The sequence below is a fragment of the Melanotaenia boesemani genome, chromosome 8 (assembly GCF_017639745.1).
Source record: "Melanotaenia boesemani isolate fMelBoe1 chromosome 8, fMelBoe1.pri, whole genome shotgun sequence".
In the NCBI taxonomy this organism is placed as follows: domain Eukaryota; kingdom Metazoa; phylum Chordata; class Actinopteri; order Atheriniformes; family Melanotaeniidae; genus Melanotaenia; species Melanotaenia boesemani.
This window is the reverse complement of record NC_055689.1, coordinates 20,281,053-20,304,667: the sequence shown is the minus strand read 5'-3', so window position 1 is coordinate 20,304,667 and position 23,615 is coordinate 20,281,053. Positions and strand designations below refer to the sequence as shown.

The 23,615-nt window shown below is 36.4% G+C and overlaps 2 protein-coding genes across 3 annotated transcripts in view; both read right to left on the bottom strand.

Moving 5' to 3' along the window:
- Positions 1-7,121, bottom strand: part of spidr (scaffold protein involved in DNA repair) — a 41,727-nt gene extending 34,606 nt beyond the window's left edge. The window contains exons 1-5 of the mRNA XM_041992013.1: positions 6,936-7,121; positions 6,480-6,641; positions 6,328-6,391; positions 5,784-5,990; positions 4,679-4,821 (exon numbers count right to left, since the gene is read on the bottom strand). Coding sequence (XP_041847947.1) covers positions 4,679-4,821; positions 5,784-5,990; positions 6,328-6,391; positions 6,480-6,641; positions 6,936-6,950 — 591 coding nt within the window. The 5' untranslated portion in view covers positions 6,951-7,121. The remainder of the gene's footprint in view (positions 1-4,678; positions 4,822-5,783; positions 5,991-6,327; positions 6,392-6,479; positions 6,642-6,935) is intronic.
- Positions 7,122-10,692: 3,571 nt separating this feature from the next.
- On the bottom strand, positions 10,693-23,557 carry mapre2 (microtubule-associated protein, RP/EB family, member 2). 2 transcript variants are annotated; one of them, XM_041992880.1, is made up of 7 exons: positions 23,474-23,557; positions 14,899-15,026; positions 14,140-14,285; positions 13,842-14,058; positions 13,514-13,653; positions 11,877-12,035; positions 10,693-11,697 (listed from the first exon to the last, which is right to left on the bottom strand). In XM_041992880.1, exons 2-7 carry the CDS (start codon positions 15,017-15,019, stop codon positions 11,599-11,601), a joined length of 882 nt encoding a protein of 293 aa, XP_041848814.1. In that variant the 5' UTR covers positions 15,020-15,026; positions 23,474-23,557; the 3' UTR covers positions 10,693-11,598. The 2 variants fall into 2 exon arrangements, with proteins under 2 accessions (XP_041848814.1, XP_041848813.1); XM_041992879.1 differs by lacking the exon at positions 23,474-23,557 and adding an exon at positions 17,596-17,875.
- Between the last annotated feature and the right edge of the window lie 58 nt (positions 23,558-23,615).

Here is a 23,615-nt window from a genome sequence, read left to right as displayed (position 1 = left end):
AAGCATCCTTTCTGAGCATCAAATAAAAAGTCAGCCTAGGCTTGTACATTCTCCTGACGTTATTAAGTCAACATTTACTGAACACATAATAAAGTGATGCTCTGAAACATAAAAATAAAGAGCTTTGGCTACTTAACATGCTTATTAGATACATCTCATTTAAATGACCACGTAATAACCTCTCAAAACAACTACCTGTATAAATTAAAAGTTCTTTATATTTTCTAATATACATTTAAAAGAATCTTTACATTTGAAAGCTAGAACTTTTCATGAGCTTCTGACCATAAGACTCATATTTAAGAGATGTTCTGACCCCAGAAAGCTGATAGCAGCCACTTAAAGTGTGACAAAAGGAAGTAGCTGGGTCTGCGGGAGTGATGTTGATCTGCTGACAGACTTCCTCTAAACATACAGACTTCAAACTCAAAGGTTTCTTCACAAGTTACTGGTTACATGCATTATTCGAGAGGTTTAGTGTATACAGAATGTATTTTAATAATCAGACACTTATGGAGAACACACATGCTTGGGAGGACTTTTTTATGAAATGTCATCTAAAAAAAAAAAAAGAAAAGAAAAAGAAAAAAAAACATTAATTCAGAAATAATTGATTCGTTTAGCCACATCTGGCTGATAAATTATGTGTATGTCCTGTCAAGTCTAAATGCTGTGTGTGGGCTTGAACCTGAGCAAAGCACCTTCTCCACTCCTTGTACATTCTCTCCATGCCAGCCCTGCCTTTAACAAACACTGCTGGTGAATTATTTCCAAGTGAAAAAGTCAGCCAAGAGCTCATGGTAGATACATATGGTTGGAAAAAGAATTCGTTTTGGTGTTAACAGAAATACTAATAAAACAATAAAAGAACTGTGTCTAACCACAGATTAAGTACTTGACTATAAGCCGTCTGTAAGCAAACAAGCACACAAAAAGAAAATTAATCACAGAAATGGATGATTTAAAAAAAAAAAAAAAGAAGAATCAATAAACCAGAAGAACTGACACCTTTAATTAAAATGCTGCTCTAAAAAGACACAAGCTAGTATCTACTAGGGACAGGCATTTTAAGTGATTTCTGAAGTCGACTAGTCAGGCCTGCCAAAATTGATTAGTCGTGATGTTATTATGACGTCAATGAAATGAAAAAAGACTTTTCCACAGAGAAATTGTAAAACGTGTGATATCTTTTTGTATGTGTGTTCCATATAAGAGTGGTATTTTTTTTATTTACTTTGTTATGTTTTTAAAATTGTGTGGGCTCTAGTGTCCTTTATTGTTTAGTAGGTAGATAAAAAAATTGGTCAGAGAGACGTCGGGATTGAACCTGGGCTGGCTCTGTTTATGTGGAGGCTGGCATACCAGGTGAACTAAACAGCACACCCACAGGAGCATTCAGCAACAACAAGACCAATTATTTTTTCTTTGTCTTCCCTTCTGGTCATTTTGCTTCTGAACTGCAACATTTCTTTGACCGTTTATTAACTGTACTGTTCTGGTCTGTTACCTTCACTATTGGTGAAAACAGAAGCAGCTATTAAACTTTTCTGCTTCTGCCTTCAAACCAAGGTCGGGAGCCGGAGGCTCCTGGGTGAAGCTGCTGCTAGCTTCAGGGTGAATTCCCTTCACTTTATCCAGCAGTGGTGACACTAGCTGCGTTTCAATTACAGTTTTTTGCTAAATAAAAGCAATATTTAAAAAATTTCGACAAAGTGCAATTGCAATTTGCAGGTGTTTCCATTGAATGGTGTTTAGCGCATTAGCCGTTATTCTCTTTATATCTCACTGCACAAGACTCCACTTTGTTCGCTATCAAGGATGGCAGTTATATTTTTTTCTTTAATTATTTGTAAACAGATTTCCGTCTCCTTCTGCGTCTACTCATACAGCGCCATCTTTATTTGAAGTGAACTGGTCACGTGACCCCCTACTTCACATCCAGGGACGTGTAAATGCAAAAAAGTTTACCCTTACACTTTTAGGGTTATACTTATATACTGACACATCTAAAAACCACCTCGTGAGAGCATAAAAACTTTTTAGCCATATCTGAGAGTCGTTTTGAAACGTAGGCGTTTCCATTACCGGTTTTTATTTTGATATTGTATTTCACCTAAAAGTTTATATATATATATATATATATATATATATATATATATATATATATATATATATATATATAGAGAGAGAGAGAGAATAATGTATTGAATATTGTTTTGTCTTGACTTTTATTATTTAATGTTTAATTGTTTTTAGTTATTTTCTGTTCAGCACTTGTGGTTGCTGTTGTAAGGTGCTTTTATAAATGAAGTTGGCTTGGCTTGATATTTAGGTTTTGAGCAATTCTAGGGGTAATGGAAATGCACCTACTGATGCAGGACTCTGCTGTAACTAGAAGAGCTGTGTGGTGTTTATTGTTAAAACTTGTAGTAAAACATTCACCACTAAACAGGTAGTTTGTCACAGCTAACATCCTTTGCTCTGACGTTCCCCCGCCCTGCCTGTGCATCAAACCAGCTGAAGGGCTGCACGCTTCTCTCTCTCTCTCCCTCTCCTCTCGACCTTAAAGGGGCCATGCACAGTGCGCATGCACACTCTAAAAAACACCCAACCGCTGCACAATGAGAGATAACTGTTATCAAAAACAGTCAACTTTTTTTTAAAAAAAAAAAAGCCGTTGATTTTGTGCTGTTTTGACTAATCAATTAGTCGTGCACATTCTTAGTATCTACAATGTTTTGATTTTTATACCGACTGCAGATACTGTACACATCAGGGCTACTCAATTCGGTCCTATAAAGGTCGCAGTTCTCCAGGTTTAAGATGTGTCCCTGCTCCAACACACCTGACTCAAATTAAACAGATCCAACAGTCTATATAAAGTTCTACACAATGACTCATTAATTCAGTGTTTCTCAGTCCAGGTCCTCAGGACCCCCTGCCCTGCATGTTTTAGAAGTAACCCTACTTTAACACACCCGAATTAAATGAATGGCTATTAACAAGCTGCAAAGAACTTGATGAGGACGTTCATTAATTTGAGTCAGATGTGTTGGAGGAGAAACATGTCTAAAACTGAGGACCTGGACTGAGAAACACTATTAACTTGAGGCGTGTCGGAGCAGGGACACATTTAAAACCTGCATCACTGCAGTCCTTGTATTACCAAATTGAGTGGCTCTAGTATACATATTGTAGAGGGTAAAATCCAACTACTTGAATATTTACAACAGAAAAAAATTAAATTTCATGCACACTGAGCATGAACATAACATCTGCTATAGACAGGCTAGATGCCAGCATATGCTTTCCCTTTAAGCAAACCATTTTATTGTTACCCAAGTTTGTGGAGTTTGACAGAACATAACCTGATTCTAGAAAGTGCTTTTTGCCATGCCTGTCAGGCGCTCTTAGGATTTCAATGCATGATTGCAATGCACTCCACCTAGTGGTTTACAGATAACATAAAAAGCGTCTACTAAATGACTGTAGAATAGAATAAAATCACAGCTAATTAAATCACAATAACTAGAAGAACACTGGTGTAAGTCCAGCTAAAAAACACTACACTGAAGCAAAAACACTATAAAACCTTAAATACAAGCACTCATGCAGTGTACCCTATATAACTGCCGACAAAACTCTGATGTTTATTTTATTTAATATATAACTTTCAGGTAAAATTTATGGAAAATGCAAAAAGTTCACGCAACACTGTTATCTGCAATCATAAAATAAATGGTCTTTTTTTTTTCTCCATTATTTATTTATTTAAAAAGTACAAACGTACGAGTGTAAATGTGCAACTGAGTAAGCCTAGCAGCTGATTTGCATCTGACTGTCCCTTCAGCTCAAACAATTTACTGAAACAAATTCCAAAATGAAGGTCTGAAACCAACATTCAGAACCAATAATCGAGATAATCTTACTCATGTAATTTAAATTATTTCTCTTAAATATATTTAAAACTATTCATTAAATAACCATACATGGTTAAACTGTGTGCTTATTTTCACTTTTAAAAATCTATATCTGCTTTTCTATTATGAAAAAAATTACAATAAAAACTTTCAGTTAGCTATAATTGCCAATTAATTTTAATCGATGTGACATGTTCAATCAATCGTGATACTGATTTGAGGTCATATTGCTCAGCACTACATAAATTAGAAATGTCAATCTGTCAATAACTTGTCATGTGTTCGGTGTCGTCTAGATCTTATGATGTCAAAATATGAACACTATGATGATGAACAGACCTGTTTAGATACAAACTGTCACTGAAACAGAACATTAAGTGTTTTATTCATGGTTCAGATACTTCTTTTGTTTTTTGGGGGGAATAATTATTCCTCCATGACTACTTAAGCCCTTAACAACAATTAAATATTTTCAGTAAATATTTTCATTATTTTGTTCTTATGTATAATACAATCAAAACCGGATCTGGATAGAGATTAAGGTTATAGCGCCACCTAGAGACCTTTCATATCAATTACAGCCTTGTTCACAGCATTATCTCTTCAATGAACTTTAACCAGAAGTACTACAGAACAGCATGTTGTTGAACCAGTAGAAAAACCTGCTGGATGCATGAAAACAAAATAATGTTACTCTGCTCATATATGTTGCTTATTTTGTCGTTGTTGTTGTTCTTGTGTAAACACAACTCACTTACATTTGCAGATTTAAGAGGAAAGCCTTTCGGTTTTTCATCAGCAGAGTCTGACTCACAATCTGAGATTTGTTGCCCAGTATCCTTTTCGACATCCTTCCCAGACTCATCCAGATCACTGTCTGTGTCTATAACAGGAAGGTCATCTAAACAAGAAAAAAAGCCAGAAGAAAGTTGTTCTTTTTTTCTATAAAAAAGTGTAAACCATATTTTATTGCATATATCATAAAATATAGACAGTGAAACTGTTATCTTGTAACAAAGGTTCACTACACAAATCAACTGCTTAACCAAAACACTGCAAGATGTGTAAACTGGTTCTGACTTAACTGAAGAACAGAATATTTTGAGCAATAAAATTATTCTCTTACTATTAGTTTCATTCTATTCTACAGTCATTTGGCAGATGCTTTTCTCCAAAGCGACTTACATTTGAGAGTAAGAAAACAAGCAAGAATTCAAACAGGAAGGGAGAGCATAATTAAGTGGTAGTCAGACTGCTGTGAGTCCAGTGTGACCCAGGTGCTGTCACGTAGTGCTAGAGGCAGTGCTTTTTTTTCCCCCTCCTCTCTATAATAGTCCTTTGTTTAATTACGAGATCATGATTTCAACACACAATATCATCTTGGGCATGAGTGCACACAGCTTATTCAGTGATAATGAAATTCCAAAGAGCTGGACAATCTTTCTAACTCATGTCGACGAGCAGAAGAGTTAAGCTAAGTGCAGAAATGCTCCTTAAACAGCTGAGTCTTTAGCTTGCTCTTAAAAGTGGATAAGGACTCTGCGGATCGGACAGAGTTCGGTAGATCGTTCCACCACCAGGGAATAACCGAGGAAAAGAGTCTAACTACTGATTTCGTGCCACATTGTGGTGGGAGTTAAATAACACTGTGTTGTACATCTACTTGCTTAACAAAGGCAGCTGGAGTTGAATATTTGGACCACTTACTTTTTTTCACTTTGTCCCCTTTAATTGAACAATTACTATATTATATCTCATTTAGTTGTTGTATGTTAAAAACAAAACTTGGAAAAAAAATGAATTAACAAAAAGTAAATAAAAAGCTTCACAACAGCAGGGAACCAGATCATACATTATTTTTACCTGTATCAGTGGTGAGCATGCTCAATGCACTGGTATAAGCCTGAATGGGAGCTGTAGGTTTCCCCCCTCTTTGAGGTTGCCATTGTTGCTGTGAAACAACTTTGGACTGATGCTGCCCCTGGGTGTCATCGTCAGACTGTTCACCGTCACTGGAACTCCACGCAATATGTACTGGGTCATCATTACGGCCAGGAGTACTGCTCTCCCCTGAGAAACACAGACAGAAAGGGAAAGGAATATATAAAACATTACCTAAAATGAGTAGTCACCAATTTCCAGTAAAACATTACCATCATTTTGAAATCTTTGCTAATTGTGTTTTGATATCAGCTAGATCTTAACATTTAATTATTCCTTTTACTAGCTCGTAATATTTCATATATACATAAAAAGATGGTTGACTAAATTAAATGTTAATTTCAGCACTGGCAATACATTATTCAAAGCTAGCTGAAATACAGCATTTTGGGATTATGATTCCCGATAGTGAGAAAGACCAAAAAATTCCAACAGTCATAGATTATACATAATATCCACAAATTACCTAAAGCAGGTGACTGAGTCAGCTTCCTAATGGCAGATAGCTTTCTTCCTGATGACTGGAGGTTCTACAACAAAAACCAAATATATCAACATCAATGTATTATCAGAGGTAACGAAACCATTATATGAATGTCTATAATGCTTTGACCGAACCTTAATCACAGGTGTGCCCAAAAAACTGTCTCCGCACTTATTCCAGCACCTGGCTGACGAAACAGATGAAAGTGATGAAGACTCCTTCCCCCCTTTCTGGAGATTGTTTTGGACATCATCCGGAAAAAAGACACACTTTATGTCCTTGGAGTATCTTTTACGCTAACAAGGATTGACAAAAAATGTTAGAAAAGTCTGCTACACAACGTGTATCTTCATTACGTAAATTGTATTGTTGTTTTTTCACATAGGCTTACTTTTAGAGCTCACTTACAGTATTACGAATGTATTCTGTATTATTAAGTAAAATTATACAAATATACTTGTCCTGTACAAGAGAAGCAGGCGAATCTGCTCGGGTGGGCGGGCAAAGTTGGCTAACATTGGGTCGCTAAAGCTAATTAGCTGGTGTGGTTAACTTTAACTGACTAGCAGTCTGGTTAGCAGCTTCCTTACCTTTCTAGAAGACATAGAGAAAAACGGTTGAAGTTAAGATAATCGTTGTAATACATGTGCGTACTTTCCCAGAGTACATGTTAGAAAACCCAATTCTTTAACCCATTTTGTAAAGTTTGCCGGTGTATGCTTCTCGGTGGATAGCCAAGAAGCTAACAAGAGGCGGAGATATACATAAAAAAAGAAAAACTTGTCGCGTTTACTGTTACCCAACAAGGGCGTGTTTCATTTATCACCAGCGTGGACCGGAGGCGGGATGGTTGTATATGCAAATATTACAAAATCACAGCAATGAAAATCAGCCAGGTTTTTCCAACTTCCATTCTTCTTGTTTTTTTTTTTTTTTTTTTTTTTGTTTGTTTTTTTTTTTAAATAAAAGTTAGTTGTCATTCTAATGCTTCGTTTAAATGTCTGCTTAAAACGTTTATCAGCGGTAAGGAGAGAAGTATTGACTACTGCGGTACAGTGAAAGTGAAGGTAGCAGCAGTTTAAAAGTAGGATTCACCAACTCCATTGTGTAGCTACAAAAAAAAAAAGAAAGAAAGAAGCAATTTAATAACACAATGCACATTAAGCTAATTATGCTTAACTCCAAGAATGAAAACACACCATAAGCATACACAATTATTTGGCTTAAAATGTACTGCAGCAAAGTGGACCAGAGGTGGATCTAGAAAATTTTACATGGGGTGGCAAAGGAGGGGCAAGAGGTCTAGACAGGGTGGCATTGGTTTTGTTTACATGGTGAACTTTTGATTTGACTAAACATTGAATCAGCATAAAATACATCATATAAAGACATCAGTTTATCTGATCAGACTCCATCAGAATTGATTTTCAATTTGATCATGAGTGATGGTTTTAACCTCTTCATGATCTGATCAACAGCATGTTGATCAGATGTTATATGCACTGCCTCTAGCACTACATGACAGCACCTGGGTCCAACTGGACTCAAAGCAGCCTGACTATCACTTAATTATGATGTCCCATCTTGTTTGAATTCATGCTTGTGTTGTTCTTACTCTCAAATGTAAGTCGCTTTGGATAAAAGCGTCTGCTAAATGACTGTAGAATAGAATGTCTACACTCATTCTGATGGTTTCTGTAATGTATGTGACAGTGGATGATACATTTTAGTTGGAAGCTCTGAAAGAGTTACATATTACTGAGCATCTCAACAGTCTCAAAACAGCAAGTTGTTCAAGTTTGTTGTCTTTTTTTTCCCTTCCAAATCATTTACACATTGTAAGTGTGACATTTAAAATGTTACAATTGTATTAAATCTTTCCATAATGTAAAATTACAACTGATCAGATCAATTTATCCAGCATCCATGTAAACAGCTGGAGTGTCTGATTAGATTTATTTCAGTCAGATAGAAGAAATATTTGTCCATAAACATAATTATTGATTGTCCACAGTGCAGTATGTGAAAATCCACTATAGGTAAATAGAATCAAAACAAGTTCCACAGAAACCCTTCACAAAAATTTACTCTATCGTTATCCTAAGAAAACGAAGACAATATTTAGGTTTACATTTAAAACTAAGTCCAGAAAAAGAACTTACAGTATATGACAGATATCCGCCATCTCTCTTAGGAGAGCTGAAGAAAAACAGTTAAGGTGCTGGGCAGCAAAACATCTCACAAACATCAAAATATAGAGCTTTTGCAATATTGAGGATGACTAGATTGTTCAGATGATCATTTTTGTTTCAGAAATCTAAAAAATATATATAGTGACAGAATTATGTAATAGTTTAATAGAGTTTCTCTATTATAAGATTTACATCATATTTAGTTTTTATCAGAATAACTTATCAAATAAATTGGCTACATTAGTAAAGCTTCACATATCTAACGTATAACACACCTGTAGGTTTTTACAATAACAAGTTATACGGTTGTGTAACAACTAATGTCTCTGAACTTGAATTTATACTTGAATTGCCCCCCTTGCCCCCCTGTAGATGCACCCCTGAAGAGGATCAGTTTTAAATTAGACTTGAATTGAACTTGCTCATGTTCTTTATCAAATGCTTTGAGATGACTTTTTATTTGAATTGAAAATATAGAAACTGAAATTAACTCAATTAAATACATATACTGGCTGTCCAAAAAAAAAAAAAAAAGTCACATTCTAAATATTTGCTGACCATCTTTTATGGTGTAAAATAGCTGTCAATTAGGATTTGTGTACACATTTGTGTACACATTTGTGTATATTCATCTCAAGTTGTGCATAAATAAAAAGTTGTAAATTCTTGTCTGTGGAAAATTGCACATAAAGCGTTTGTGTATTTAGTATGTGATGCTAAAATACAAAATGTAATTTATGATTACAGTTTCTTCATTATGAGTTATGAACCACAGCTGTGAAGCAACTGTCAAAAATATGTCACAGGGTCAGCGACATTTTTCATGGAGAATAAGATAAATCGATTCTACAAACTACTCATGTGTCTGATGTTTGTTCAGCTCAATGGCACCAAGACAGTGACTCCAGGAAAACAATTATGCTGGAATACAGAATGTGTTGCTGGTCAGCAGATTTATAAAGATGACAGGTAGTCAGTCACACTTTTGATTATCACCATTTCATTAGTCAGGAAGATGTGATTCCTCTCACATGCTTAGGCCTATGTGATATGTCTTATGTGACATGTAACAAAAAGTTTAGTTGATGTTTTTTTTTTCTTTTTGAAAAATCAAGATTATAAAAGTTTATGAACATTTGCCTCTTTTTCTATTAGTGTTGTGAGCATGCTCTAACTCACTATTAAACATAGCCCTGAGTTCTACTGTTGTTTTTCTTCCATTTGATTTCACCAAAAGTTAAGTGAGAGCTGATCACAATCGCTCAGGATTTTTTCCAACCATATTTCTTCCTTGAAGATGATGGTTACCTACTATCCTTTCAGTTTTTAATAATGCGTTGGACAGTTCCTAACCCAATTTTAGTGGTTTCTGCATCTCCTTAGATGTTTTTTCTGCTTGATGCATGCCAGTGATTTGACCCTTCTTAAACAGACTAACATCTTTTCTACAAACATGGGATGTCTTTCCACATGGTTGTTTAAGAAATGCGAAGCTACTCATTGCATCAGTTGGGGTTAAATAACATGTTGCCTGAAAGATAATCGTCCATTCAGTAATTGTCCAATAAGAGGCTCATACCTATTTGAATAGTTAAATCCAGGTGACATTTTTTTTTTTTTTTTTTGGCCAAGCAGTGTATATCACGGATCATTACAGCAGATAATTTAATCTTATAGCAACAGTGCCGTCAGAGCTTGGAGTTGCATGAAAAACCTCCCATGGACTCAAAATGTAATTTTATTACAGCAAATTCACCTAATCTCAACATTTTTTCGTATAGCTGGATAAACATACAAAAGCTCACTTAACATGTCTGTTTTTTTATTAAATATGTAAAAAGCAGGTCAAGTTATTCACAAATAAAATGCAAACATGCAACACGATTTTTTGGGGAATGCATAATGAGTGGGACAAGAAAAAGAACACCATTCATTAATTATTTGACAGTACGTGTTTACATTCCTTTTTCATTTACACAATAATATATAACTAAAGCATTGTGGTGCATTGCCCAGTTCAATATTAGTAAATGCAATATTAAGAATGGGTATACAATGTACTTACTGGAATATAGTGAGGCAATTGCTCAGTGAACTGACTCATCTCCCTAAGACCTGTGGTTTAAAACATAAAAAGCGCTTCAAGAAAAAAAAATTACAAAACTGAACAGACCACGAGCTCCAGCAGAAGATGAAAAATTAAAATGCTTCTTGTCATAAGACTAGACTAATCCACAATAATTATTCTTCCTTCCCTATGCTTTATGGCAAGTAAACCTCTACCACTAAACCAAGTAGTATGGTGCAAGTAGCACACTGATCAGTATACTGATTTTCTATAATCTTGTATTTGTGAAGACTGTTGTCAACTACTCGTAAGTTGCCATTTTACTACATTTCATTCAAAATTTGACTGTATTGTCCAAATTTATAAGGACATGTAGATTTCAGCACTATTCCTAAGGCTTAATAATAATAAATATGAAAAGGATCTGTGGACAGATTGTCCAATACAGAGTCAATGTCAGTGCAACATATGGAAGGAGGTTAAATAAGAGCTACTATGAGCCCTTTCAGGGCTTTTGCTTATTGCATTCTTGTGATTACAATTGATATGCAAAAATTGAAAAATAAAAATACAAAAAAAAGGACAAAAGCTTGAAGATTAACATTTAGTTCAGAGAGGTAACAGATACCTGTCTGAACTTCAGCATTTCACCACGTTTACTGTAGGATTTGAATTGACTTTCCAGCTACACAGTCCTTGGAAACTTCATGATGGTCTGAGCTCATCTGCTAGTGGGGGTCATCACCACAAACCTGCCACAGCAGTTCACCAAAAGTCACAAAAAACATCGAACAGTGAGCAGAGGGATAAAAAAAACAAAATAATAATAAAATAAAATAAAAGCCTGTGACGGTACTTCTACTCAGGAGGTTGCTTCATGTGCTCAGTCTTAGAGAGAGAAAAAAAATTATACCATGAGGAAAAAAATAAAGTCCTTTCAAAGTTCTCACAGATTAAAAAGAGGGGTGTAACTGCGGTGAAGGATGATGGCAGTCAGTATTCATCCTGTTCCTCCTGCTGATCATCTGGTGCCTCCTCCTGGGCTTGCTGGTCTACTTCTTGTCCGTCACCCTCCGCCAGTTCAGCTCGATCCTAAAAAGGAAAAGGAAAAAAAAAAAAAAAAAGGATTTTTTAACACGTACTATAGTGTGAGGCAAGCATGTGATTACACACACAAAGACAAAATTCTTATCTCCACCAACCACACAATGAATCTCACAAATTTCTCCACCAGCAACAATTCCAACAAGAATGTGGAGTCACAGGCTGACCTGTTCATCTGAGGCATAAAGAACCTCCATTAGCCGATCGACGAACGGGGCGTTTTCTTCACCCTGTTCCTGGCACAGCAGCTCCACTTCTCGCAGCTTGCTGAAGTAGTAGTCCCGTTCCTTTTCCACTCCTTCCAGTGCCAACTTTAATGTGTTTACCTGAAAAGAAGAGCCAAGACCCACCTGAAGCATCAAACATGCAAAGCGGTCTGAACTTTGGTCACCAGATAAGTCGCCACAAGATCAGCTGGACAACAGGCGGAGAAGAAGAACAGCTCGGATAAACTGACAGAAGAGCAAGACAAAGTCATGCTTGACCAATAAGTTGACTGTACTTTATAGACTAGAGCAGGGGTGGCACACGTCGGTCCTCAAGAGCCACAATCCTGCATGTTTTCCATGCATTCCTGCACCAACACACCTGCAGGGATGCATGTAAAACCTGCAGGATTGTGGCTCTCGAGGACCGACGTCGGCCACCCCTGAACTAGAGATTATTTGGGGGAAAAAAACTGCCCAGACCATCTATTTATCTGTTTATTCTGTCGTTAAACTACCCCTAATTGCTGCTCAACAAAGGTTAAAATCATTATAAAATGTAACTGCTTGTTGGCCATGTTTTCTGGCTGGTGATCTTGCTGCATGAACAAACTCTGGCTAACTTTGTCCTTGGCTTCGATTTTATGTGTTCTGCTCTAATTTGATGCAGCCAGAAATACAGGCTGACAATACTTAATCATGTTGGATCTCAGAGTGGAAGAACTGCATTAGATCCACTTAATGATGTGCATTCTACAATCCAACCAGTCGTGTAGTATACCGTAAGCTTGTTTTTTTTTTTTTTGGCTATTTACAATTTTAACACAATTACAAACCCCAAAGGAAATTTGTGACAAAAGTAGTTTTATTATGAATCTTGCTGTACTGATTGTCTTATGCTTTACATGAGTCCCGCTGAATGTAAACACACAGGAGGGATTTGATTCCCAACAGAAATCCCAATAGGATTTGGATGTCTGTCCTAGGTTTTTGAGAACTTCGATTCTGTATAATTTGGGTCACACTACGTGCTCCCAGAGTTTCACCTAAGCACCTTCAGATTTTTGTGATTGTGAAACTTCTTCATGTCATTTAAAAGTGTCAAGAGGGTCGCTTTTGGACCGGTGTTTTTGGTGATGGCATTCCTGAAGCTCTCACAGCTTTCTTGTCGTCACTATTGTGAAAGAGAAACCGGAAACAACTACTCTGATGCAGTGAAACCAGCTTGGTTAATTCATGTCACATGAGCACTGATAATCAAGCAGTGGTTACTTTCTTTTATTCTGAGCAAGAAAATTATGTTGAATTTTTACTTAATATAAGCTCTTTTTGTTTTCTTTTATGCATTTATTTCTTAGTATATTTTCAATTTTGTAGTATGATCATTTGATAGAGATCGGAAAACACATCATTGGTCTTGCCAATTAAGTGAGTTTGCAGTGAACTGTTTTAGACCAGCTCCCTTTGTATGTGGAACAGATACTCCATCTCCTGTGCACTCACAACCAGCTATATAAGCTAAATCCATAAAATAGAGGGAAGAGGAAATCATGGACTCACAAAAGGCAATTAATGTATTAAGTATTTTTTAAGCATACCTGCTCAGTAAGATCTGTAACTTGTGCTTCCAGTTCTTTCTCTCCTTTGGCAGGAGTTGACATGGGGATCTTTTTGGCTGACGAGGGTCTTGCTGTTGGCGTTGAAGACTTGGGAGTAACAGAGCTTGACCTTGATGCTCCTGCAACACATGAAAGGTTTATTTTATTTAAATAAGTCAAATTACATTTACATAAAGTTTCAGGATTTGATATAAACATGAATGTTAACACTCTGTTTGGACACTTACAATAAAGTTAAAAACATGTCAAAAGAAATCACAAAAATCTGGATGTTTATTGGCAAACTTCATTGTCTGTTGAAGCTTACCTGCAGTTGGGGAGCTGGCTGCATGGTGAGACTTTTTTGGCAGGTTGAAGATTTGCTCACCAGGGTCAGGTGGAGGAATGGCATCCTGACCCTGTCTGGCTTCAACAGGATCATACTCTTTACCATCATAATTGGCATCAAAGAATTTCTTAAACCACTGAATGAAATCAAGATTGTCCTGAAATCTGCCTTTAACCAGTTTCTCCACAGGAATAATCTGAACAAAAAAAGAATAGAAATAAATAAGCCACAACAAGCAAACATCAGTTCAGATTAAAGTTACATTAAGGAGACCCACCTTGTCCACATTCATCCTTTTGAAAGATGCCTGCAACAATTTGAAATTGTGTATGTACTCGTGCTCCAATTTAGCTTGAAACTTGACCTTTTTGAGACTGATGCAGCCAGGAAAGAGCAGATCCATGAACTGGCAGTAGGCAGCTCCTGATGAAATGAAGTGATGCATCATAAGTAACTGAGTCTGGCTACAGTCTAAAATTTATCATACCTGCTTTAAAAATGACAAAAAAAGGAGCTTTTTTTCACATCTGCATCACTCATCAACTTTCCAAGAAATATGTTTATAGACATTCTTTGCATGGCTAAAATGAAGGGATACCAAGTTACACATTAAACCGTTTTCAAAAGAGGACAACGGCTCAATCTAAGACAAATCCCATTGAAACCTAACAAGAGAGTACTTAAGAAGTGATTAAACAATTAGCATGCATGTTAAGAAAAGGAAGGCTGTGCATGTGTGTGTGCTTGTGTAGGCAAGGAGTGATTGAAATTGGATTACTTGGTTGCAGAAGGAGAACACGGCAGGCTAGGGGTTTATTTATAGACAACGCTCTGCCATGGAGAGGTGAGCATGTTTCCACAGGTTGCTATAACTGCCAGCTTACAAAGAAAATTATCTGCAATGCTTTACAGGCAGAAATATCATATCTAAGGCATGCTTCCCATTTCAAACAGATGCAGAAGAGGAGCAAGAGATGAGAGAGATGAGAGCAATGTTTTTTCTTCTTTTTTCTTAAAGGGGTCAATCTGTTCTCACCTGAGGAGAGCTGCTCCACTTTTGTATAGTTTAGACAGAGAATATCGTTAACCCAGGCAGTTATGTCATGCCTGCTCATAGTCTCCTGGGTTATTGAGGTAGAATATACGTTGACCGCCATCCCCCAACTGCAATAGAAAAATGACAGCAATCAATAACAAAAACAATGCAGCTATAGCAAATGTCCTATGTCCTACGGTTTGAATGTTAAACGCTGTATCCATTCAAAGTTATCATTATTAACGATGTCGCGACAGATTTGCAAAGAAGTCCATGTGCTAAAATAAAAAGCCATCCTTGCTGTAGGGAAGCAGGACTGACCACAGTGACCAGGTTACTCATTCAAACAGGATCAAAGTTCTTGTTTTAAATCTAAGAATTAGGCATCTATTCAAGCTAATATTTCACAGAATGACCATCACTACTAAATGATTATTATAAAAATAATCTTTATTAACCTAGTCAGATCTAAATACACCCACAACACAAAACGATGGCCTAATGGTAAAAACATAAACCAGACTACAAACCAAGTGTTACAAGTTCATCCTATTTAAAGGAATACCTCAAAGTATCTCAACATACACATTTGTTAGCAGTTGTCATATTTAAAGATCTTTATATCCGTTAGTGAAAGACCTAAACAAACAGAATTGATCCATTTTGCCTCTGAGGAAAACATATTTCAAAACCTTGTTTGGAGCTTGTTTTATTTAGCTTTTCTCATTTGGTAAATAGAAACAGTTGATATTAGGGCTGGTCAATATATTGAGATTTTCAAATATATTGAGACTTAATCAGACGCAATATAGAAGAAGGGAATATCGTTTATATCAAGATAGCTTGTTTTGAGTATGAAACATCTTTTCTTTTGTATTTTGTACAGCTGTATTTTTGTTATGGTCATTGAAAAGTATTTTTCATTCATTTTGTTTTAGGAGTATTTTATTTAATGTAAAGCTACTTTAATTTCAGTCAACTGTTTTAATGCACATGTGCTGCCGATCCTTAATAAAAGTGTATTTAGCATCGAAGGCAGTAAATCAGAGCTGTCTCTTTGGTTACTTGACAAAAAAAATATATTGATTTATATCGTACTTCAGGTAAAAAATATTGAGATATAAGATTTGGTTTATATCGCCCAGCCCTCGTTGATATGCTAGTTTAGAAAAAAAGCACCTTTCTCAAATGGTTGCAAATTGGTGGAATTTGGGGCTTCACCCCCCCATAAAATGTGCAAACAATATATTAAGAAACTCAAACTTTGCTCCGTAAGCCACAGATTAGGTAGTTACACAAAATGTCCACATAATACCTAACAAAAGCTTCCAGTTTAACAAGTCATCTTAGAAACTAGAGAAAGGGCTGTGTTTAAAGTGTGTCCAACACATTTTCTAAGAGAACCGAAACAACAAACAGGTGACAAATGAAAACAGTCCCTGGACCTCTGATGAAGCGGTGGAATACCACTTTTCCAAAAAAAAAAAAAAAGCATTATTCTAAGGTTTGGTCCAAAATCTTCACAGGCATTCAGCTGAGCTGAGATATGAGTATAAAGGCCACAGCATTGTCAAGTTGACAAACAAGAACAATTTAGCAGTGGTTTACAGTCTGATGTCAAATAAATAAATGCCTTAACAAAAAATACTGGTCTAAAGGTTTTTCCTTTAAATTGTCACATATCATCTTGCTTTGGCTTTCTCTTAGCATGTGTGTCTTCTTTTTAACTAGATAGACAGGAAATTATGTGTTTATGGAAAGAAGTTCTTTACCATCCAATCTGCAACTGTTCAAACATTACAGGTACAGCATAATAATGTGCAATATATATATATATATATATATATTTGCAAACAAATCATTTCAGGCATCAGCAGGGCAGCTGCATTAACACATCCCTCTGGTTGTTTTACAGATGTACATAAAATGATATTAAATCAAGCCTATAATGATCATCAACGTCCACTAGCCGACACCTGGGTATGAGGAATAACAGTCTTCCGGTGTTTAAATTAGGGGTTTACAGCTCTGCAGCAGCGAAGCCTTGACTGACTGATCCTCTGGGAAGGAAGGAAACTGGGCCAACCCATCTCATGTCAACAAAGCGGATGTATGTGGTGCTGTTAGCATGCTTTGTTAGCCTGGCAGAGGTAGCCAGCCAGCACCCGGGCTAGGTTGATACCTGAATTCAGCCGGGGGAAATTAGGCTTGTGCAGCAGGTCGTATGTGTTTCACACACTCAAGCATTGCTAAGCGCCCTTTAATGTTCACAGAGGGGACTGTTCAGTATCTGCAGAGTGTCATGTCACGATATGGGAATGTTCTAGTAGCAGCAGCCGCTGTTTCTGTATTCCTGTCATTTGACAAGCTGGTCAGTATCGACCCACCCCCCAAAAATGTCCCTGTGCAACTGCGCATTCATACATTTAATATTTTACCGCTCCCAGCAGAAATCTGGAGTCTTATATAGCATGTTATGATTTTAAGCTAACTTGAGGGCGATTTACGCCATAGTGTCGGATTCGCTGAGCTAACATGACATGACACTGGGAGACAGCAGGGAAAAAATAGCGGATCGCTGCAAAGCAAGAGACGTCGAGGAGGAGAAGGCCAAACTGTATGTTTCTTTTTGCAGCAGTGTGTGTCTTATGATCCTTTTTCCTCTAGTATATCAAATGCGGCATTACACTAGTTTACCTGTAGGCGCGCTCTCCCCGCACTGTATTTTTCCTGTAAGGAATGATGTTGGTTCCGTTGTCCGGGACGATGTCGTTGTTATTCTCTCCATTTGGGGAAAGGGCTTGGGTGGGACCGGGCATTTGGGTCTCTAAAATGTAGAACAGATACTCTGTTCTCTGTCTGACCGGGAAAAAAAGACAGCAGGTACGATGCAAATGGTAACAAACTGCTGCACCTTCGGGGCTCTTTGCTTCTGTCTGCTTATTCCTCACAAATCTCTACCCTGATGACGTCGCTGCACCCTGTGCCACGTGACTGATGGGGTTGGCTAGCTATGGTGGGCTATTTCAGTGAACCAATTTACATTGATCCTTTGACTTGAACGCTACATAAAAAAGCATAATCACAGTTGAAATCAGTGCTAGATCAATGTCTAATTGAAATACTGATCGACTTTGGGATTAAAAGGGATATCCGAATGTTCAGAGACCAAATCAGAAAAAAAGATAAGAAGAGATTTTAATAAAAATGCAATCAACCCAGTCTTAATCCTAACATCTTTGTGTGATAATCATTTAGTTTTAACTTGTATTGGTCGCAAAAAAATAAATAAAAATAAAATAAATAAATAAATAAAATAAAATAAAAAAAAATAAAAACATGATAGTGGTGTGCTGATGGAAACCAAGACCTGAAATGGTGTATCAGAGAATACAGTTGATTACTAACCATATGAAACAATAAAGCAAAATAAGCCTGAGTCTTTCTGCTTATAATTTAGTTTTCACCGGTGAAACATAGCTTGGTCAAGTTGAGATCAGGCGATTGACTAAGCTGTTGCATAGTATTCTACTTCTCTGCCTTCTGATACTTCTCTGTGGCTTTCCAAGTATGTTTTAAATTGGTGCTTCCCAACCTGTTTGAGTTACAACCCCTCAGAAAAATCTAGCTGCTGCTCACAAAACCTCTCCCTCATCGAAGAATCATACATGCAAACCTCGACGTTCACAAACTGCTTATTAAAATTTATTCAACACAAACTATATCACTGCTACAGGTGATACAATGAATAAACCACTATTCAATCTGAAATGTGAAAAGATTTTATATTATTCAATTTTTCTCCACAACCATCAGAAATTTCCCAGGTTGAGAATCACTGACAGTCTTTCTCATGAAACTATTCAGTCAGTTTTGCTCTATTTGGAATAATTTGAGAATAGTATGGCCGTAATTAAGTTATCCAGTGTTTCTATGCTCCATTACATAATCAATAAACACTACAGACCAAGTGCTATTAGAAGTCATGCATGCCAATATGATTGCAAGAGCTCCGTGTATTAAAGGGGAATGCTGTATGATTTGGATCATAAGGTTTGAAACCTTCTCTACACTTAATTCTTCTCATTATTCAGGTAAAGGATCATTTTTCTTTTGTCCAAACAAGTTTCATAACTTTTCCTGATTTTTTTTAAGTAAATTCAAATCAGGTCTCATTATTCTTGAGACTTATAAATGGTTTAAGCCTTTGATTAACCCTGTATCTATGCACTCTATGTCTGGTATTCTCTTTATACCAGACTGGGATGATCACATGGCTGCATCCTGGAGAGTGTTTGTCTACAAAGGATCAACTACAGTCTTTATTAGCCATAATTTTTTTCCCCCTCATCTCACAGTGAATCAAACTGGAATTTTGGGATTTGTAATCTTGTGTCTCTGATGGAATTTAGCTGTTTTTTGGACTAAGGGTCACCTACTTAATTTATTTAAGAGCTCGTTTGACTACATGTGGTGGGTTCACAGCAACACTTTTCTATTTGAATTCATTCCACATATTTACTTACTTAGAGAAAAAAAAAAACAGACCCCAAGTTTGTCTATAAAACAGCCTTTAAACCTGTTCTTCTGCATGTGAGCGCTTAAGAAAATTATTTTTACAGATATGTAATAAATGAACTGGTTTTCCAATTTAGATGTGAAATACCTCAAATACAGACTAAGAATCTTTACTTTAGCCTGCATTCAGAAAACATCTCTAAGTTTTTAATTACAAGTAAAATAACAAATATCACTATTGAAATACCCCCAGATCTAAATGTGCTGCAAGTATTCACATTTAAGAGAGGGAAAACAGCTATTGTTTGGGGATTTTTAACCTAAAACTTTATAATCAACCAAATCATTCAGCCATAATGTGAAAATAAATAATAAAACATAAGCTATGTTTAACATTATAATATCAATGTATCCAAGATCACTGGATACATGGCTTCAAAAATTGAATGACACATCTTATGTAGTAACACTGCTTTGGTCAGTGCTGAGCAACTGCCAACTGGGACGTAGGAATGCTTTCATAATAATTAAAGGTAAACTTTATCAATGGGAAGTTGTTTGGTATACTTAATTTTCACAAAAATTAAATTCAGAAACTCGTCAATGTGTATAAATGACATTAAGATAAATAAAACATTTCTTTCTGCCAAACATTATATGGTTAGTAATCAAAAATGGGAAGCTACTATATATGGACCGGTATGTCTACGGTATTTATCAGGCATGATGGAGAACGCTTCTCAAAATGACAAGAAAAAACAAAACGTTCTACAACAGCTTTGTACTATACCACAATACAGCACGGCTATGATGTTTTTTATGCAGGAATTTTATACAGGAAGCATATCCAGTCATTCTTACTGCTTCCAACATTACTCATGCGGCTTGAGTGTAAAGGCATGACCATTGTACTGCTTGCTTTGACTGCCTTGACTTCTTTCTTGCTATTTTCTTTGTTTTGTTGCTTCATCAGCTAAAACCCACAATAGATCCCGGGATCGATACACCACTACAAATCTCAAGGTCAATTCATAAATTTATCCTGTAACATCAAAACTTTTTCACCAATCTCTTTGTTTCTTAGTTTAGTGGGTCAAAATACTAGCCGTGGTAAGCTCAACAATTAACAAGCATTTTGTTCAAAATTTGTATTTTTTTTTTTACCCACTCCAAACCTTACCAGAGTGGACCTGAAGCACCTTTAGAAATTTTTAAAAGGACATGTCGAATTAAAGTCAACTCTATAGTGTACACTGACATTATAAAGTCATTTGCTTTTGTTACATCTTTATAAATTAGTTCAAAGGTGCATAATTTAGCAAAAACAGCAGTCCTTGCTCATACTTAAAACGCTACTGCCCCCACCAGGCCAGAGTTGAGGCAACCAGAACAAACCTCAGTCTATACTGTTTTGAATCTATACTGTTTTGAATCTATAACCTTTTGAATCTAATCTCATGTGAAGATAAGTAAAAATATGAAAACAGAAAACTTAAACCTTTCTTTGTCGTCATTTTTAATTTAAGTCTACTTCAAAATTCATACTGAAGCCTGAATCTTGTCACTTTTAAATTGCTTTGGATAGCATCTGCCAATTTAGAAAATGTACATTTTTTCCCTCTCATTGCTGATTATTCTGCAGTATTTTTATTTCACATTCATACATGTCTGTTCTTCCAGAAAAATTCTCACATTTAAGTTACATACCCCAAATTTCCAGTGTCAGATAGCATATGACATCAAAGCCAAACTGCACCCTCAGCTTTGAATGTGATAGTTAACTGAAGCTACTTCTTTCTTTCTTTTTCTCTTTCTTTCTTTCTTTCTTTCTTTCTTTCTTTCTTTCTTTCTTTCTAATAACAGAAATAAATCAAGGCAGTGCACAAGGTATGCAATATTCATCTTTAGCTTTGAGAGATTGTTTGGAAATTTCTGATGGAACAAATAATTATAGTAAACCCATTTAATCTACTGGGTCAAATGTCATCTTTACAAAAATTCCTGCAGTGCCAAACACAAAGCAGAACCAAGAACTGATCGCATCAAATAACCAAACACTACAAATGTCTCCACTGAGAACCAGAAGCCATGCTATTTTACTAAAAAAGTAATGTTTAAGGCCCTTTCAGACTGGTAAGTGACAGGTGCAGTCACAACATGAGTGCAGAGATCTGCTTTGCTACTGGCAGCACAAAGCAAATGCCCAACATGGACAGAGGTCATGATGGCAGGAAAACTGGTAACTCTGTGATTGTTCATCTGGGTAGCAACTGCTTCTCTTCATACTGTGCCACAGCTAGGTGGAAAGCAATGTTATCACCAGGCTGCCACTGGAACGAATTTAACACTTCCCAATCTGAGGAGCCTGAAGTGTCATCACAGAGGTGCAGCATGCATATCCTTAAAAAACAAAAACAAATTCAAGCCTGATGATTAAATAAATTAATATAAAAAGAAGAGTGACATGCGTCCTCTTAGCTTATTAATGGTTACATTGACTGTTATGGTCCTCCTCGCAGCATTGGACAAAAAAGAAAAAGTAAAATAAAGAAAGACATAACTACAGTTACATTACAACCACTGTGCAAAAGCTTTAAAGGCTCTTTACGATAATTTTAAAAAGGAAATCTGAAAAATGTGAGAAGAAGCTTGGTGTCAGTCATTATGGTAACTTGTCTTATCTAAAAGGACATTGCAACACTGTTACACTATGCTGTTGACAGCCTGTTGTGTCAGGCTAAAATGTAATTAAAGTCCAAGGGGCAAACAAATAATTTAATATGATGACTTATTATAAGTAAAAACACACAACCTCTTAAAACTTAAGTTATCAAGAATGTGCACAAATATTTTAGGCAAGGCAATATTCTTCTAAATGCAGAACTTATCCTGAGGGTAACACAAAAATTGAAAAGGTACACGAGGCTAAATGTGTAAATTTGAGAAATACTGGAAGTAGAAACCTTGTGTAATGCTAAGATGTATCAAATCATAATTAGACTCACTAATTTTGCAATTAATTACAAAAATACGATTTACAAATCACTTTAGCATCACATGTATTGCTACATGTCATTAAATGCTTTCACTAAAGTGGACTATTGTCCCAACGCACACCAAGCTGACAGCTGCAATGCTGTGCATTTCTGTTCATGAGTGTGGTAACATATGTTACTGTACAGCTAAAGGATAGTGCTGTACTTTAATGATTAAGGCTGTATGGTAGCCTGCAATGAATCATTAGACTGTTGTGCATAAGCTCATTTTACATATCCGCATGCTTTCTCCTGCAGTGTTGATGGGTGAAGGGATGCAGCTCCACCCTGCACATTAAAATTAATAACAAGGAAGTCTCATTTATCCAAATTGGAAAGCTTGTGCAGGTAATCGATCCCATTGGGACTCAATGTGCAAAATATTAATGCCAAAATTAAGTAATGACAGAAAGGAGCAGTGACCTGTTAAGCTAATGCGGTGGAAACAGCATGTATGGGGACAAAAGTTTCCAATTGCCATTTTGCCATGTCAGTTCTACGTCTAAAACAAAGAACAGCTTATTAAGGGTCCCCTCCTATTTTCGTATCGGTTCAATTGGTGCACACCACAGCTCTGACAAACGTTTAGCCGTCGTTTTCAATGAGAAAAAGCACGAGATACTATTGCAAATTAACACGATTTTAAAGCAAATATGTAACGGACCTGCTAGCTAAAAAGAGTCTCGCAAAAGAAGCTAACTCCGCTTCGTGTTAGAAACAGTGATTGGACAAAAAGCCATTGCACAATAAAACAATGCAAGATTAATATTTTTTTATCATAGCAGTGGCTAGTTAGAAAAATAGTGGTACATTTTGTTCAGCTACCCGCCAAGTCACCGTATGCTAATTTTGCCTTAACATTCTGTCAGTGACAGTCAACATATGCCCTGACTCTGGGCAACATCACTATACGAACCTGCAACCGCGTTACCACGCTCTTGTTTCTGCACTTACTTTATCGTTAGGCGAGTTTCAAATAAGATATTAGATTCTAAATTCTCACCAAAACTAATCTTACTTACCAGTGAACTCTGATCCTCAGGTTACAAGGTGTTAAAAAAGCTGTTTTCCGGCTGAGTCACCCCACCCTCAAACGCCCATTCTCGTAAGACGATGAACTGCGACCTGACACCTGATTGGACAATCTCTCATCGGTGTTGCAGC